The sequence below is a fragment of the Strongylocentrotus purpuratus genome, unplaced genomic scaffold (assembly GCF_000002235.5).
Source record: "Strongylocentrotus purpuratus isolate Spur 01 unplaced genomic scaffold, Spur_5.0 spur5_scaffold_7, whole genome shotgun sequence".
NCBI lineage: Eukaryota > Metazoa > Echinodermata > Echinoidea > Camarodonta > Strongylocentrotidae > Strongylocentrotus > Strongylocentrotus purpuratus.
The window spans coordinates 21931933-21946022 of record NW_022145613.1 but is presented as its reverse complement, the minus strand read 5'-3'; the positions used below and the strand labels follow the sequence as shown (position 1 = coordinate 21946022).

At 37.3% G+C, this 14090-nt stretch overlaps 1 protein-coding gene across 1 annotated transcript; it reads right to left on the bottom strand.

Moving 5' to 3' along the window:
* Positions 1–4695: 4695 nt before the first annotated feature.
* LOC115918352 (SLIT and NTRK-like protein 6) lies at positions 4696–11992 on the bottom strand. Its single transcript, XM_030974855.1, has 5 exons — positions 11955–11992; positions 7451–9120; positions 7119–7175; positions 6213–6269; positions 4696–5266 (listed from the first exon to the last, which is right to left on the bottom strand). The coding sequence occupies exons 2-5, from the start codon at positions 9104–9106 to the stop codon at positions 5105–5107; spliced, it is 1932 nt and encodes a 643-aa protein (XP_030830715.1). The 5' UTR covers positions 9107–9120; positions 11955–11992; the 3' UTR covers positions 4696–5104.
* Between the last annotated feature and the right edge of the window lie 2098 nt (positions 11993–14090).

The following is a 14090-nucleotide window of genomic DNA, read 5'->3' as shown; positions in this document are numbered from 1 at the left end:
GTAAAAGCACACTTGTCATTTAGTTTTTAAAAAACGACATTCCACAGCTATGAGAAAGTTTATGACGTACTTACCGGTCTCTTGCACGGATAATTAAATAGAGAGTGTAACTGTTATAAAAGGGGCAGAGGTATTAGCCAGATTCGCTCCTGCACTGCATCTTGGGCAGGCAGAGAAGTCGCCTCTTCAAGCCTCTGGGGTTACATTAGGTAAGAAGATTATCCTTCTGTCAAGTTTGATAATTATTGAGATAATTAGTATTATGTAGATGTATTCTGATGTTGTTTTATAACTTTGGTATTGGTCTAAATGATAATGTGTGCTGAATTAATATGCATTCTGTAAGGTGCAGCATATTATCTGTTTAATCATCAGTGGGTTGATTTCTTTAGTGAGTTAAGCACTTGATTCTGATTTAGTAATAATAATTTGAGATGATTTAAGATGTCATTATGTTATGTTATATTAATTGCAATCTTTGGGTGATATAGTTATATCATATGTTGAGGTTAATTTTGCATAATCATATTTTGCGTAACAGTTGTAAAGTGACATTTTAGAGAGTTAATAGTTTGCGGTTATAGTCAATGAATTATGATAAGTTTTGTGTTTTGGAGTGAATTCCACAATGATATCTATTAATTATTACTCCTTCAGGTGTTACCAAACAACATGTAAGAAGCGGGTACCATCAGAGGCCAGATTGTCAGGGTGAGTGGTAATCATACAAACCACTAATTAAAAGGAATTTTTAATTGTAAATTATGTTTCATTGTTTGATAAAGTTCACTTAATAGTTGTAATTATTTATTTGTTGGGAGAGCTATCGATAATGATTGAAGAACTTGTTTGTGATTAGATACTGCTTTTTCACGCAATATTGATTAAGTTTTAATTAATGGAGTATAAACAACCTGTTTATCAGTAATTACTATGAGTCGGCTTGACGTCATATTGTTAGAATTCGTATCTTGGAGTTAATAAACGAATAATATGTTTATTGCTATTATGTGTGTTTTCAAACACGTTCTTGTTTCTATTTGATTGTATTACCTTTGTTTATTTAGGTTTATTTTGCCTTGTAACTTGCATCTGAAATACAACATCGAACCACAACACAAGGAATGGTGTAACGTGTCATATGTACCAGTTTCCGCGTGTCATTATCATGATTATTATTTTAAGTATTTGGCGTCACCTGTGCCTGGGAGGCGACAAGCGGAATGACAATCTCTAACTGATGGGGTGTGCAGGTGGACTACTACACCGGGGTTTCCTGATCAGAAATGAATTTATTGTTTCACACAGAGAAAGGTTACTCTTTCGGACAATTCAAGGTTTTTTTTTCCTTTCTCCTTCCTTCATTACCCTTTTCACTTGGAATCAAAAGATGAATACAACACAAGACCATGGCCATTAAAAAGGGCTTACTACCTCGTTTAAATTTTGAGTTACATTGCAATTCTTTGTGTGATTCAATTGCCTGAACACCTGGGAAACGCTAGCCTCTTCGACTTGCACTTTTTTTTTATCAAGATAGAGAATTCAAATTATACTCCATTTTTATTTGTATAGTTTAGAAATTATAGTGCGAAATGTTATCCATGCTTCAAAGTTAATATTTGTACTGACACATTCGACTATACAGACTTTCGCATGGTATGAAACAGAAGTAATATCTATTATTAATCCCAGCCGGGGGAAAGGTGGATAGTACCCCCAAAAAACATCTACGCTGAGCCGATTCAAGCCATTTCCAATAATTGATTTGATATCATCTCTTCTGGATTATGATTTTTAATGCCTAATTTGCGTTACCGAAAGACCTTGCATGCACGTTAAAAGAATTGCCGTTTGGAAATTTGCCAGCACTGAGAACATTATCATGCCGAAATACTTTACAAAAGACGCCTTGAATCGACCAATCACAGAACTGCATAACTAGTACCTTCGTATCCACCTCCCACCTGCCAACAAGGTTGGGTTTCCCATGAACATTAGCCCTTGGTTTTCCCCAGGAACCAAGTAATAGTTAGAAGTATTATGTGTTTGGTGAACAGTTTGAATGATTCTGTTTATTTGCCTTTCGTCTACAATAGTTTAGCACACAATGAAATCAGGGTTCAACGGTTAAGGGGAATCGGTGGATGGTCCCCTTCTTGTATAGTTCATTTGTACCATGAGGGTTAAATTCATATCGCCTAAAAGATAAATTCGTATCTCATTCTAAAGTAGGTGGGGGCATCTTCATGAAGGGCACCTATAAAATACATGAATGAAAGGATTGCTATGCCAAAATGAATGGACGTTTTGTATCATATACTGTACTGCATTTATTTAATACATTCATCGGTCAGAAACTGCTTTACAGCAAGGACAACATTGATTATTATCCTCTTTCTACGGCTATATTCAAGTAATCGTTGTTGTTTTTTCGTCTTTCTAGACGTGAACATCATTCTATTTGCAGGCGAATGAAGCAAGCAAGGTAAAACAGAAACCAGTCCCGCTAGATTTCGAAAATCAATATAAAAGGTTATTTTTATTCAGATTAATTAGTTTGTTATTAGGAAAAGAGGGAGAGAGAGAGAGAGAGAGAGAAACAGAGACAGACAAGATAGACAAAAGTGGAGAGAGAGAGAGAGAGAGAGAGAGAGAGGCAGAGACAGATATATATATATATATATAGAGAGAGAGAGAGAGAGAGAGAGGGAGAGAGAAAGAGAGCTAGAGAGAATGATTTAGGATTAAAAAGTTATGAAAAATAAAGGACGTTATTGATACCCACTATGCAGCTTTTCTTCTGTTTATATTTCTTTCATGACTTGTCATACATTAGGGTTGATTTCCCCAGGAAATATTTACAGCGAGCTCGCATGGCGACCAATAGAACAAAATCTTCAGGATTATGAACAAGCCAAAGGCCGAGACGAAGAAATGACATCCTTAATTAGAAAATTACCCCACCCCCTCTTGTGCCTTTCACATCATAGTTCTTTCAGTCTAACGTGCTCATAATGGGTACGTCCTGATAACAACATTCCTTTTGATTTCTTCTGGTATCACAACAAAAACAAATACACTACAAAATACAATTTTTTAATTACAATAGTTCCGCCTGGAAACTATTTCTTGTTTATAGAACAACATCAGAAAAATTTACAAAAATACACGAGTTATTCCTTCATCCTAATAGGCCAAAGATAACATTAACAATATCGTTACTTCACGAAATGATTATGTGAAGCATTATTTTCAAAACTAGAAATACACACGTTGAATAATAAGTATGCAGATCCTTATTCTCATATTTTCATGAGTACAGCACATGTTAATATTTATAAATGTATGTTTCGTTAAACCATTTTTAATTTTCATGTTCCATGTGAAGTTTCCTAACAAATAAATTTTAGTTCACAAATTAATACCACCTTATCATTTCCCTCCATGGATCTTGATTACTGTTTTGTTTTGTTTGGGCTCCTAAGGGGGCATTCTGAGTAATATCAAGGTTTAAAATTCCAGTCGAAATGCCTTATCGATATGACGTCACGATGGAATATACAGATATAATACATACACAAGTCATGTACATTTTTTCTAATCCTAATTATAACCTAAATATAAAAATATCTCTCTTTACAAAATATTCACTCATCGGTATATATACATATTAGTATTCTCTTTGATCCAAAGAGATACAAACCGAGTGTTAATGGTTATTATGTATAAGTGTTTATACAATCATACAAGTAATATACAAATTGAATACAAATGTTCTTGGCAGTAAAAGCATGTATCTAAACATTTAAAAAAAACATCCGTCATGTACGATCTCTTTGGAATGATATGTTTTCATGGTTAAAAGAAAAAAATATTCGTAATGTTTTGTTCACTGGAAGAATTTTTTTTGGTACCCTCATTACCAAACATTATTATTTTGTCAATACAGTAGAATGCAAAACATTATTCCACTATTTTTTCGTTCTTTTCTACGAGCTCTTAAACTTTTAAAATATGGAACGTTTAATTGCTTTTAAGAACAATCGTCTCGATCGTCGTAATAGGAAATGGCATATATTTTGTTCAGTAATTTACTGATTCATTACAAAATAAGAACGAATACGTTTCAATCAATCGACCAACCAAAAACGACTGAAGCTACACCCTTTATATCTAAAAGTTATACAATTCAAAACAAGTTAGTAATGTGCAATATTTTGTCGTTATCTGTGAACGAACAGCAATATTATCGGAGCTTCACAAGAATGTAATTTCGGCTTTTGTTAATGAATTCTCTACCCTAACGAGTAACGACAATTTGAACACTGGCATAAATGATGCAGGATGAAGCCGGCATACGCCCTCTTTCCCTCTAAATGCCAAGAAAAAGTAATTCTATGCAACCTGCACTTGGATTGATGGCACAGGGGGCTGCATTGCGCCCCTTCCCCCGCCAGCGGAAGAGTTCGTGTACACATCAAATGGGTGGCTTTTATAACCAAACACCGAGTGTGATAATTAGAGATATATTGTTGCATGAAATAATTATATGAGATTTATAAGGCGCCGAATCCACTTGAAATAAAATGCTCAATGTGAGCTAATTGTCTTGTGAAGGAAAAAAAGCAATCGCATAAAAGGATCTGCATTATAAGAAGAGGGACAGAAGTACGAAATATAGAACATACATACATACATACAGTGTGATGTAACTGTGTTTGTTGGATAGGGTCACTACTTCGAGCAGCATTATGTATTTTTGTTAAAAAGTATCTCTGCATAGGGTTCTGTTTTCACATTCAAAGCCAACAAAATGGTTTGCACTGGAAAATTTGATTGTGGAAATCTTTTGTAATACGGAAAATGATGGAAATAAATAACGCGATCGCAAAGACGCCCAAAATAACTAAATATGAATAGACGTTACCATCACCTTTTGATATTTGTAAACATTACAATTACGTATTAAACGTAAAACTAACATGATTTCTATCGGATATACCGTAGGGCATTGAAATTGCCCCGAGTTGATTTGTCGAAAGCTGTTGCGACCTTGTCGAAATATCTCCATACTTTTTTCTTCATTTTATTAGCAGACTCCTTAGGTGTGTGTTATCATTGTTATATATGGTGAGCCCGCATTTCCGGTAAGTTTAGTCTCCGAGTTGTGAGTCGTTCCAGAGGGGCTGGTACCGCTGTCTAACCGGCAATTCTTCCTCATCCACTCTTCAATTGGCATCTCATTCATCATGCTCAACGGCCTCTGTGTAGAAATTACAATATTTGATAGGTAAAGCAAACCTGATATTTCATTGATAGCGCCCTATCGAAATGTTAGCAAGCCGTATATATTATCATACCTAACAAGTTACTCTTTGCGAAGAAGATACGATAACTTAAACTAATTAACCACAAAACACAATAAGTTAGTTTCAGCGAAATATGTCAGTCTCCATTGTAAAGAATATGTTGATTTTTAGCTGGTGATTCTTAAAAATTAAGGCCGGTGAGCAGAGACGGACTGGGACCGACATTCGAATGGGAAATATCGATGTGACCGGCCCACTCAACCCATAAGATACATATCAATCGGCCGTCAGACCACAAATTAACCGGCCATCAGGTCTGTTCGCCCCTGCCGATGACTACAGTATTTTCTACCCAGTCTATTTCCAATCGTTATCTAGAATGTACGGAGGAGACAGCTTTGCTGGCAATCTTCAGTGCATTTGTGTATCAAAAAGACGAGTTGTGTTGAATTTCCTATCCCTAAACAAAATAAAAACAATACATTTTGATACTCGTGCTAGAGATAAAAAGGCGACTTTAATGTAGCCAAATTCTACTAATGGGGGCTAAAAATTAAAGTCGTTCGGAAAACCCCCAAAACAACAGGAATTTAATTGCTGGCTATTCCGTGTTCAATATCTTCCTAGTTCCAAAGACTTATTTTTTCCCCGTTGCATCAACCGTTCATGAGAGTAATAAATTATTCTTTCATTAGTATGATTAACATGTCGGTGAGTGTGTAATAGATGAACACCACATTAATGTTCACACCCAATGACGTTCTTTAACCCGTTTAATGAGAAAAGAATATATGTACAGGTTGAGAGGAGCGACCATTTAGGAGGGGGGGGGGGTATCAATAGGCCAATGTCATCAACATCTATCACTCCCCAGACAGCGCTTCTCATTATACTACTCACCGTGACTGGTCCTGAATCCGTATCATCATGCTGAACACTTGTGTAAGTGACGTCATTCTGTAGATGATGATAAAACGGGAGACATAACGACAGGGAAAAGTTAGTATATTTCTTGAATGCAGGGGGTGTATTTTGAGTTGTACAATATAAAATGCTCCAGCGACAATTCCTTCATGGTCCATTTCATATGCGTTAACATAACCGAATGTTCAACTTCAAGTGTTGTTCAAACACTGTCTTTATACCTTACCCGAACCTTAAATCTAATCTATAACCCTGCAAGTTTCAACTCGAATTCCCCAACCCTATACAACTTTGAATATGTTTGCGAGAGAGTTACGTCCCCACATATGTTGCTTTCCACTAAGTAATACGTAACCACCTCAGTAGAATAAAGAAGTTCATAAAGATCCAATTCTCACGCATTTTGAAGATCTCATGTTTTGTATCATGTAGATTATTGTAATTCACTACTCCGTGATATGTGAATGACATATCTTAACTCTGAACTAATAAGAATCGCTGAAATAAATGTATGAAATATTTCATTCCATATACTATTATATAGAGACAACATGACTATACAATTTTAATGACATACATGAAATTATTGTTCAGTAAATAATCTGGAAAATCCACCTCTCTCTCTCGCTCTGGCAATTTTGATATAATTTATAAGGTGTAGGGGTATAGTGTCACCTAAGGAGATGGGGATGATGTCTATTTCAGGAAGAAAAACAAAAATCCTTTTTTTTGGGGGGGGGGGGGGTTCGCAAGCTAACCAAGTGAGTGACCAAAACAAGTGTTGACAATTTTTATCTGCATGACATCCACCTTTGATGTATTATTTACGAAGACATAGTAGCTTGATACTTTCTTGATGTTGGGATAAACATGTATACTCACATCAGTGGTGCGTTGAGGATCACCATCAGGCAAGACACTGGAGTAGATAATACCATCCTGCAAACAGAAATATAACGATCGGAAAATGTTAAGAAAGAGAACGGATAAAGAGAAGAAGTAAGAAACAAAATGATATTCGAATGTTTTGAAAAGTACACGATTAAACGTACGTTAGGATTTTGATCCAATCGTGCAAGAAGTATTTGAAAGAAGACGTAAATTCTACTTTCTGGCTTGTCAAGATAGTGGCCTTGTTAAGAAATATTTACCCATCTGATCCTATTGCATGAAATGATTACATAGCACGTCTCATCATGCGGCTGATAACCTACCTGATTCATATTTGACTGAGAAGAGAAGCGTGGCGGCATAGGATGATGTAGAGGAGGATGTACAGGTGATTGACATGGGCTTTCACCGTTAATTGAGATGTAGTATGGGTCATCAACGGGTATCGGAGAGGGAGGCGATGGCGATGTTATCTGTCTATGACCACGGAGAATCGCAGTATCCAAAGGGTTTGTGGTGATTTGGATATTAGTCTCGAGATCATGTCGCTGCCTCTTTCTGATACTCTGTTTCCTCCTTCGAAGTAAGGCGACAGACACGATTACTACGACGATGATAAGTATGACCACTACGGCAATGACCGTCACCACTGTGGCGGGAAATGCAGAAGTCTTGGATAAATCGACACGCTCTTCTCTTTCCATATCAGGAGCAGATACTGTATGCGATTCAAAGCTTACTCCGGGTTCTTCAGAACAAATGTCATCGCGTCGTATGCCCAGGACCAATCTTCCTTTGAATACTGGAGGGGATGAACATCGGGCATTGTGTGAAGTACTGAGCGAGCCATCAAGAACATTGGTGGATGATGCCTTAGACCAAGCCAGGAAAGGTTCCAGGAAACAGTCGCAATGCAGGGGATTGTGAGTGAAGTTGACTTTGGTTTCATTGGGTAAAGTATTAAATGAAATGTTTCGTGTCGATGTTAAGAGATTGTTCTGTAGCTTTATATCTCTGATATTACTGAGATGCGATAATGCGTTCTCTCGTATTGAACTGATTCTGTTGAATGAAAGATCTAACGTATGAAGAGCGCTTAGGAATTCGAATGATTGTTCTTGGATTACAATGAGATTATTGTGCTGGAGATAAAGGTGCGTCAGTCTATAGAGGCTCATGAAGTCACGGTTAGATAAATGCGAGATGTTGTTGAATGAAAGATACAGCTTTTCAATGTTGATGGCGTTCTGAAATATACCGGTTGGTACTTCTGTCAAATTGGTGAACTGAAGATCCAACAGAGTGAGACTCTCTAAACCTTTGAATGCAAACAGGTTCGGGTTGACGAGAGGGTTCCTTTTCAGGTATAGTTTGATTAAGCGGCTGAATCCACTAAAACAGTTATTTGGTAAATATGAGATATTGTTACCTGTGAGATAAAGGGTCTCGAGGGAACTGTCGATGCTGAAAGCATCGCAAGGTGGTGTGTTTAATCGATTGTCTTCAAGGGATAAAAACTTCAATTGTGACATATTCCCAAAGGCCCTAGGTTGAATCTCGTGAACGCTAGCATTATTCAGGAACATGTAGAGGACCCTCGGCATCCCATTCAGGATACCTTTCGTCAGGATTGGAAGATGATTCTGATTCAGATGGACTTTCTCCAATCTGGAACACCCTTCGAAGGCTCCTACCTCCACTGTCATGTTGTTTCTCTCCAAGTACAGATACTTGAGGCAGGTAAAGTTTCTAAAGGATCCTTGAGCCAACTTTACCAAGCGGTTGTCCTGCATCTTAAGGGTCTTTGCATGGAGACACCCTTGAGGAACAGACTCCAGGGCCCGACCTTGACACTCTGCTTCTTTACCCCACTCGTAGAAGTCGCAGACTTCCGAACACTCTTGGATGACCGCTTTACTGTCATCGAGGTAAAACAGAAGCACCAAAGTCTCCATCAAAATTAATGTAGGGTCCACCATCCTGATGCAGGAATCTGTAGACAAACGAAAAGGTATGTTGTATAAGAACCCCCTTTATCAGAATTGAAAAATTGAATTGAATTAAAATACACGAGGCCTATTCGCGAGAAATACGATTTACAACGAAAAGATGATTATACGCACATCACAAACAATTCGAAATAGTATCCTAAAATTGTTGCTCATGGTGATGCAAGAACTACATATAAAATCACAATCTGCAATCTGTGAGCAATCAGCAATGGCGCATCTAGTGGGGGGGGGCTACCCTGGCCCCAAAAAGAAGACGGGCCCCCTATCCCTTGCGCAAGGGGGGATGGGTGTTCATTCGGCGCTAAATGTTTTCTCACGAATTTGGAGGAAAAAAAGGAAATTAGTGCTCCGTACCCCCTCCCCCCGCTTATTCACCTATTTGGCCCCCTTCCCTGCCACCACCTGGACTACAGCCATTATATTTATTTATTAAACTTGTTTTAAATGCTTATGATTGATTTGTAATGTTTTGTTGGAAACATGAATAAATTTGAAAATCTTGAAATCTTGAAATATTCTATATATCTTTCTATATTTTCTTTCATGATGTAATCAATATAAAAAAATTGATAATAAATTAGAATCACCTTTTCTGATACTAGGAAATTTTATTCAATGAGTTCAAATTTGTAACTTATCGACCGTTACTTATATATTATTATTATGTCATTATTAGTATTATTAGTGGTGGAAGTAGTAGTAGTAGTAGTAGTAGTAGTAGTAGTGATAGTATCATTATTATTACCATTTATTCTTACTGTTGTTATTCTTATTATTTTTTTTATAATCATTATTGTTATCATTATCGTTACTTTTATTCTTCTTCTTAATATTACTTTAATAACTAGGCCCGGGAGGAGAAAAATGAACTGAATTACTATGACCCGTGTCTGTCCTTCCGGTATAACTGATTGGGATTTGCAGGTGTAACACTATACTGTCGTCCCCTCTTCTCTTCATAATGTTTATGCGAAACGTGTAGAATGAAGATTAAATAGGAAAAAGCACCAGGGGAACATCTTTTTAAAATTTCTTTTATTGCTGCATCCTGTATACCTAAATAGAACATTAGTACAGAAATGTATTTTCTACCTTGGTTTAGAATTACCCCATTAAAATTCATTACATCATTGGGATTCCCCCTCGCATTTTATTTTTCTTCTTTACAAAGCATCTATTCACTAGAACTCGACGCGACGCGAAAAACATCTTTTGTCTAAAACTAGTGCACTCGAAAGCTTCCGCAATAAGGCCTGAACAAAAAAAAAATGTTGTTTTGCCCTTTATGTAGGCGCCAGAACCTGGGTCGGTCGGTCGGATTTTTTCCATATTTTTCTTCTCCCCCCCCCCCCTCCTCAAAACAGCGACCGTCGCCCAAAAAACTCGCTCGTTTCTAGCTGGTGCAGTGCATGGTATATATATATATATATGTACACGAGGCCGGAGTCTACTTGTTTACGCTAGCAGGATTTCAAAACTAGGGCAGAAGACGAGTGAGAATTTGGGAATAACTTGATAGTTTTATGCATTAAATCCCATTTAAACAAACAAAATACATATTTTTGTATTCATTAAACATTTTTTTTCTTTAAAAAAGGTTAAATAAAAACTTTATTGAAAAGCTGACAACTTTAATGTTTTTTGTTTTGTTTTTTTGTTTTACATAATTATAAAAAACGCAATCTTTTTATGGCATATTCTGCTCATAAGTATCTGCTTGCATGGTGGTGTAGATATACACTAGGTTTACGGTTACACCATGTGAGAGAGAGGGGCCGGATTGGAGGATTGGGGAGTCCTGAAGATTAAGGACTGTCGGTATTTTTTCTTTCTTGAGTGTGTTTTCAGGACTCCCCAATCCTCTCCCTCTCTCTCACTGTCTCACATGGTGCAACCGTAAACCTACTGTATAAAATGGCATATGTTTGCGACCGTAATGTCAATCAATACAACAGCTGAGCAAAATATGAGAACGAATCACTTAATCAAATATTAGAGTTCTGATGAAGATTTCTTGAGTGTGGACATTTCTTGAACAGAGCTATACCCCTTACATGACTGAATCAAATATAAAAAACGTAAAGTGTTCTTTTAACAAACCATCACAGAACCCCACAAAACATTCTGTTCATACAGGCATGCAAGAACCACTGAGAACGGACAGACATAGTAGAAATAAATTATAATAGAAATTGTACCTTGTATTTCACGTGAACTTAATATGAATGAGTAACTTAAATGCAAACATTATTTCGCACTGTGTTCTAATAATTTGGGTGGCGTTAAAAGCACATCCATGCAAATGAACATATCCTGGCAAAAATACATCATAAACAATTGAATATGTGCATAAAAAGTCTAAATTAAATATAATGTATAGAGTAAAGCATCGAGTGACAAATACTATCACGAGAAAATATATATTTATAAAAAATCTGAATAATCATTTTTGTCTTTCTAACGACAAATTGCTATCGCTCAGCGTCCACACAGTTGAGACCTTACATATTCTACTCTGTTTGGCGTTCATTGGATTTTTGATATGTATTAAAGAATAGTCCTTTCATTATCCATAATAACTGCTATGCCAGCTTAGTAGGGCGGCATGAACAGACACAAGTATGAAGATACGAGGGTGTTAATGAGAATCCAATGGATGAATCAGGTACTAGTAGACCACTGAGAGATTAGCAGTCTAGCCCAACTAACTGCTGCACAAGACAAGGGCACTATAATATCATGTCGTGACATGTCGTTTTTGGTAATGGTGACTACTGTCAAGGTGAAATGAAAATGAGCGCCAAATGACACTTACCTTTGCGAAATGTTAGAAGACGTGAGCAGATGAGACCACAAAAAGGAACGTATGAAACCGATGCTTCGGAGCAGAGTGAGTCACCCACGCGGTGTTCAAATCATTTGTCCCTGGTTCAACTATAGACGCGGTTAGGTGAACTGGGTTTTCCCCGTTGCGTGAGCAGCGTGGCTAAATATAGGTCCTTGGTCTTCCCCACACAACTAAAATAAACACATTATGTATCACATCGTTTTCACTTTCGAATTGCACATATTGTACATATAAGCAGCCGCATGACACAATCATGACCAATAATAACATTTCGTTTTTGTGTGATGATAATGATGCCCGGCCCCCCCCCCCCACTCAGTGTTATTTAGGGTACGCATATGCTCGTACCCTCTTTTTGAAAGCACCCCCTATCTGAGGACTGACAACAATTCCGAACCCCCCTTTCGCGGGCTTTTTGCGGGCTTTTCCTGCCTTGGAGACCCCCCTAAATCAGGAAAAATGCTCAATGTACCCCCCTAAATTCGGAATAATTTCTCAGCAGTCCAAAGAGATGAGAGAAAAAAATAAAAACACCTCCTTTTTAAAGAAATCTCCGGGTGAAAAGTCAAATACACCCTTTTTTTTTACAATTCTCGGGCCAGACTTTGTCGCACGAAAAGTACCCCTTTACCGGACATTTTGGCAACACGCATGCGGTCATTCCGACCTCTGAGTGGGGGGGCCGGGTAATGATGGAGGGAAAAATCTCGCTAAAGAACAAAAACAAGGAAATAAACGAAAATGAATGAATAACTAAATAAAGATGTTTCATAGTGAAATATGATAAAATCAAAATTAAAAAGAATAAGATTTCAAAATGACTGGTTGGTGCGATTTACTCGGAATTTCTGAAAGACTTCATGCATGGCTGATTGTCAACGAAACGGAGTTAAAGAGAAGGTTGAGTTTTGGGAAGAGGTGAAAAATAATTTGTGAGCATTACTCATTCTTATTATGCAAGTGTGGAAGAACATCAGTTAAGACATGTTCCCTGAAAAGCTTGGCTCTTCAAATGCCTTCATATTCTAAATATACATGTAACATCGTAAAAATCGGGGGCCGGCTTTTTACGCCACGTGTTCGTGTAGTCCCATATACATCTTTCTGTGCAAGTGTTTGTAACTTTACCAAGACTTGGCCACATTTCTTATCATTTTGATGATTCCAGAACCTTGCAATACACACAAATTCTTATATGCTAGATGATCAACCTTTTCTGGTCGGTTCCACACCGTTTCTTTCACAATGCAATCGCATGACCAGAACTCAACTTCATCTTTAAGTTAACAAATTGGAGTCCGTATAATATATTTCGCACTGAATAAAATGTGCGCGAAACAGAACCAATAATGAACGATTTTCGTAATCGATTCCCGTAGGAAAAAAATGATGCTTATCACAACTGAGCCATAGAAAAAAAAGCGTTCTATTTTCTTCTTTCTTGTTTTTTTTTTATTTCTCCTGTATTCTCCACAAGCTTTTATTATTTGAATCCCTGTTCTTTCAATTATGCTTTGAAGTTTTCCCCTTTGCCCAAAAGATTTGTGATGGTTGATTATGCTCAATATAGCTCCATTTTGCTGCGGGCTTAGTCTCGATTCATACTTCTTTTCTTACAACATAAAAATATATTCTTCACCTTCTACCTTCAAATAAAACTAATTATTTTATAAAGATGCTCTGTTTTGCTTAATAATGATAATAATAATAATAACAATAATAATGATGATAGTATAGTAACATTTTATATAGCGCTTAATACCAGGCGCGGATCCAGAATATTGGTACGTAATGGTGACCAGCAGTGACGTAATGCGGGGGGGGGGGGGTGGGTGCAGGGAGGGGCGAGTTTCCCCTCCCTCCTCCGCGAAACGCGGAAACTTTGAAGTTTCATTAAATCGTTAGAGAAACAAGACGATTCGTTGTACAGTTCTCGACTCTTAATCCTCGTCTTAATTCAGTTTTCCCCCTCCCATGCGAAGCGCGGAAGCTGTTAAGTTTCATGAAATCATTAGAGAAACAAGACGATTCGCTGTTTAGTTCTCGTCTCTTAATCCTCGTCTGAATTCAGTTTTCCCCCTCCCGCGCGAAGCGCGGAAGCTG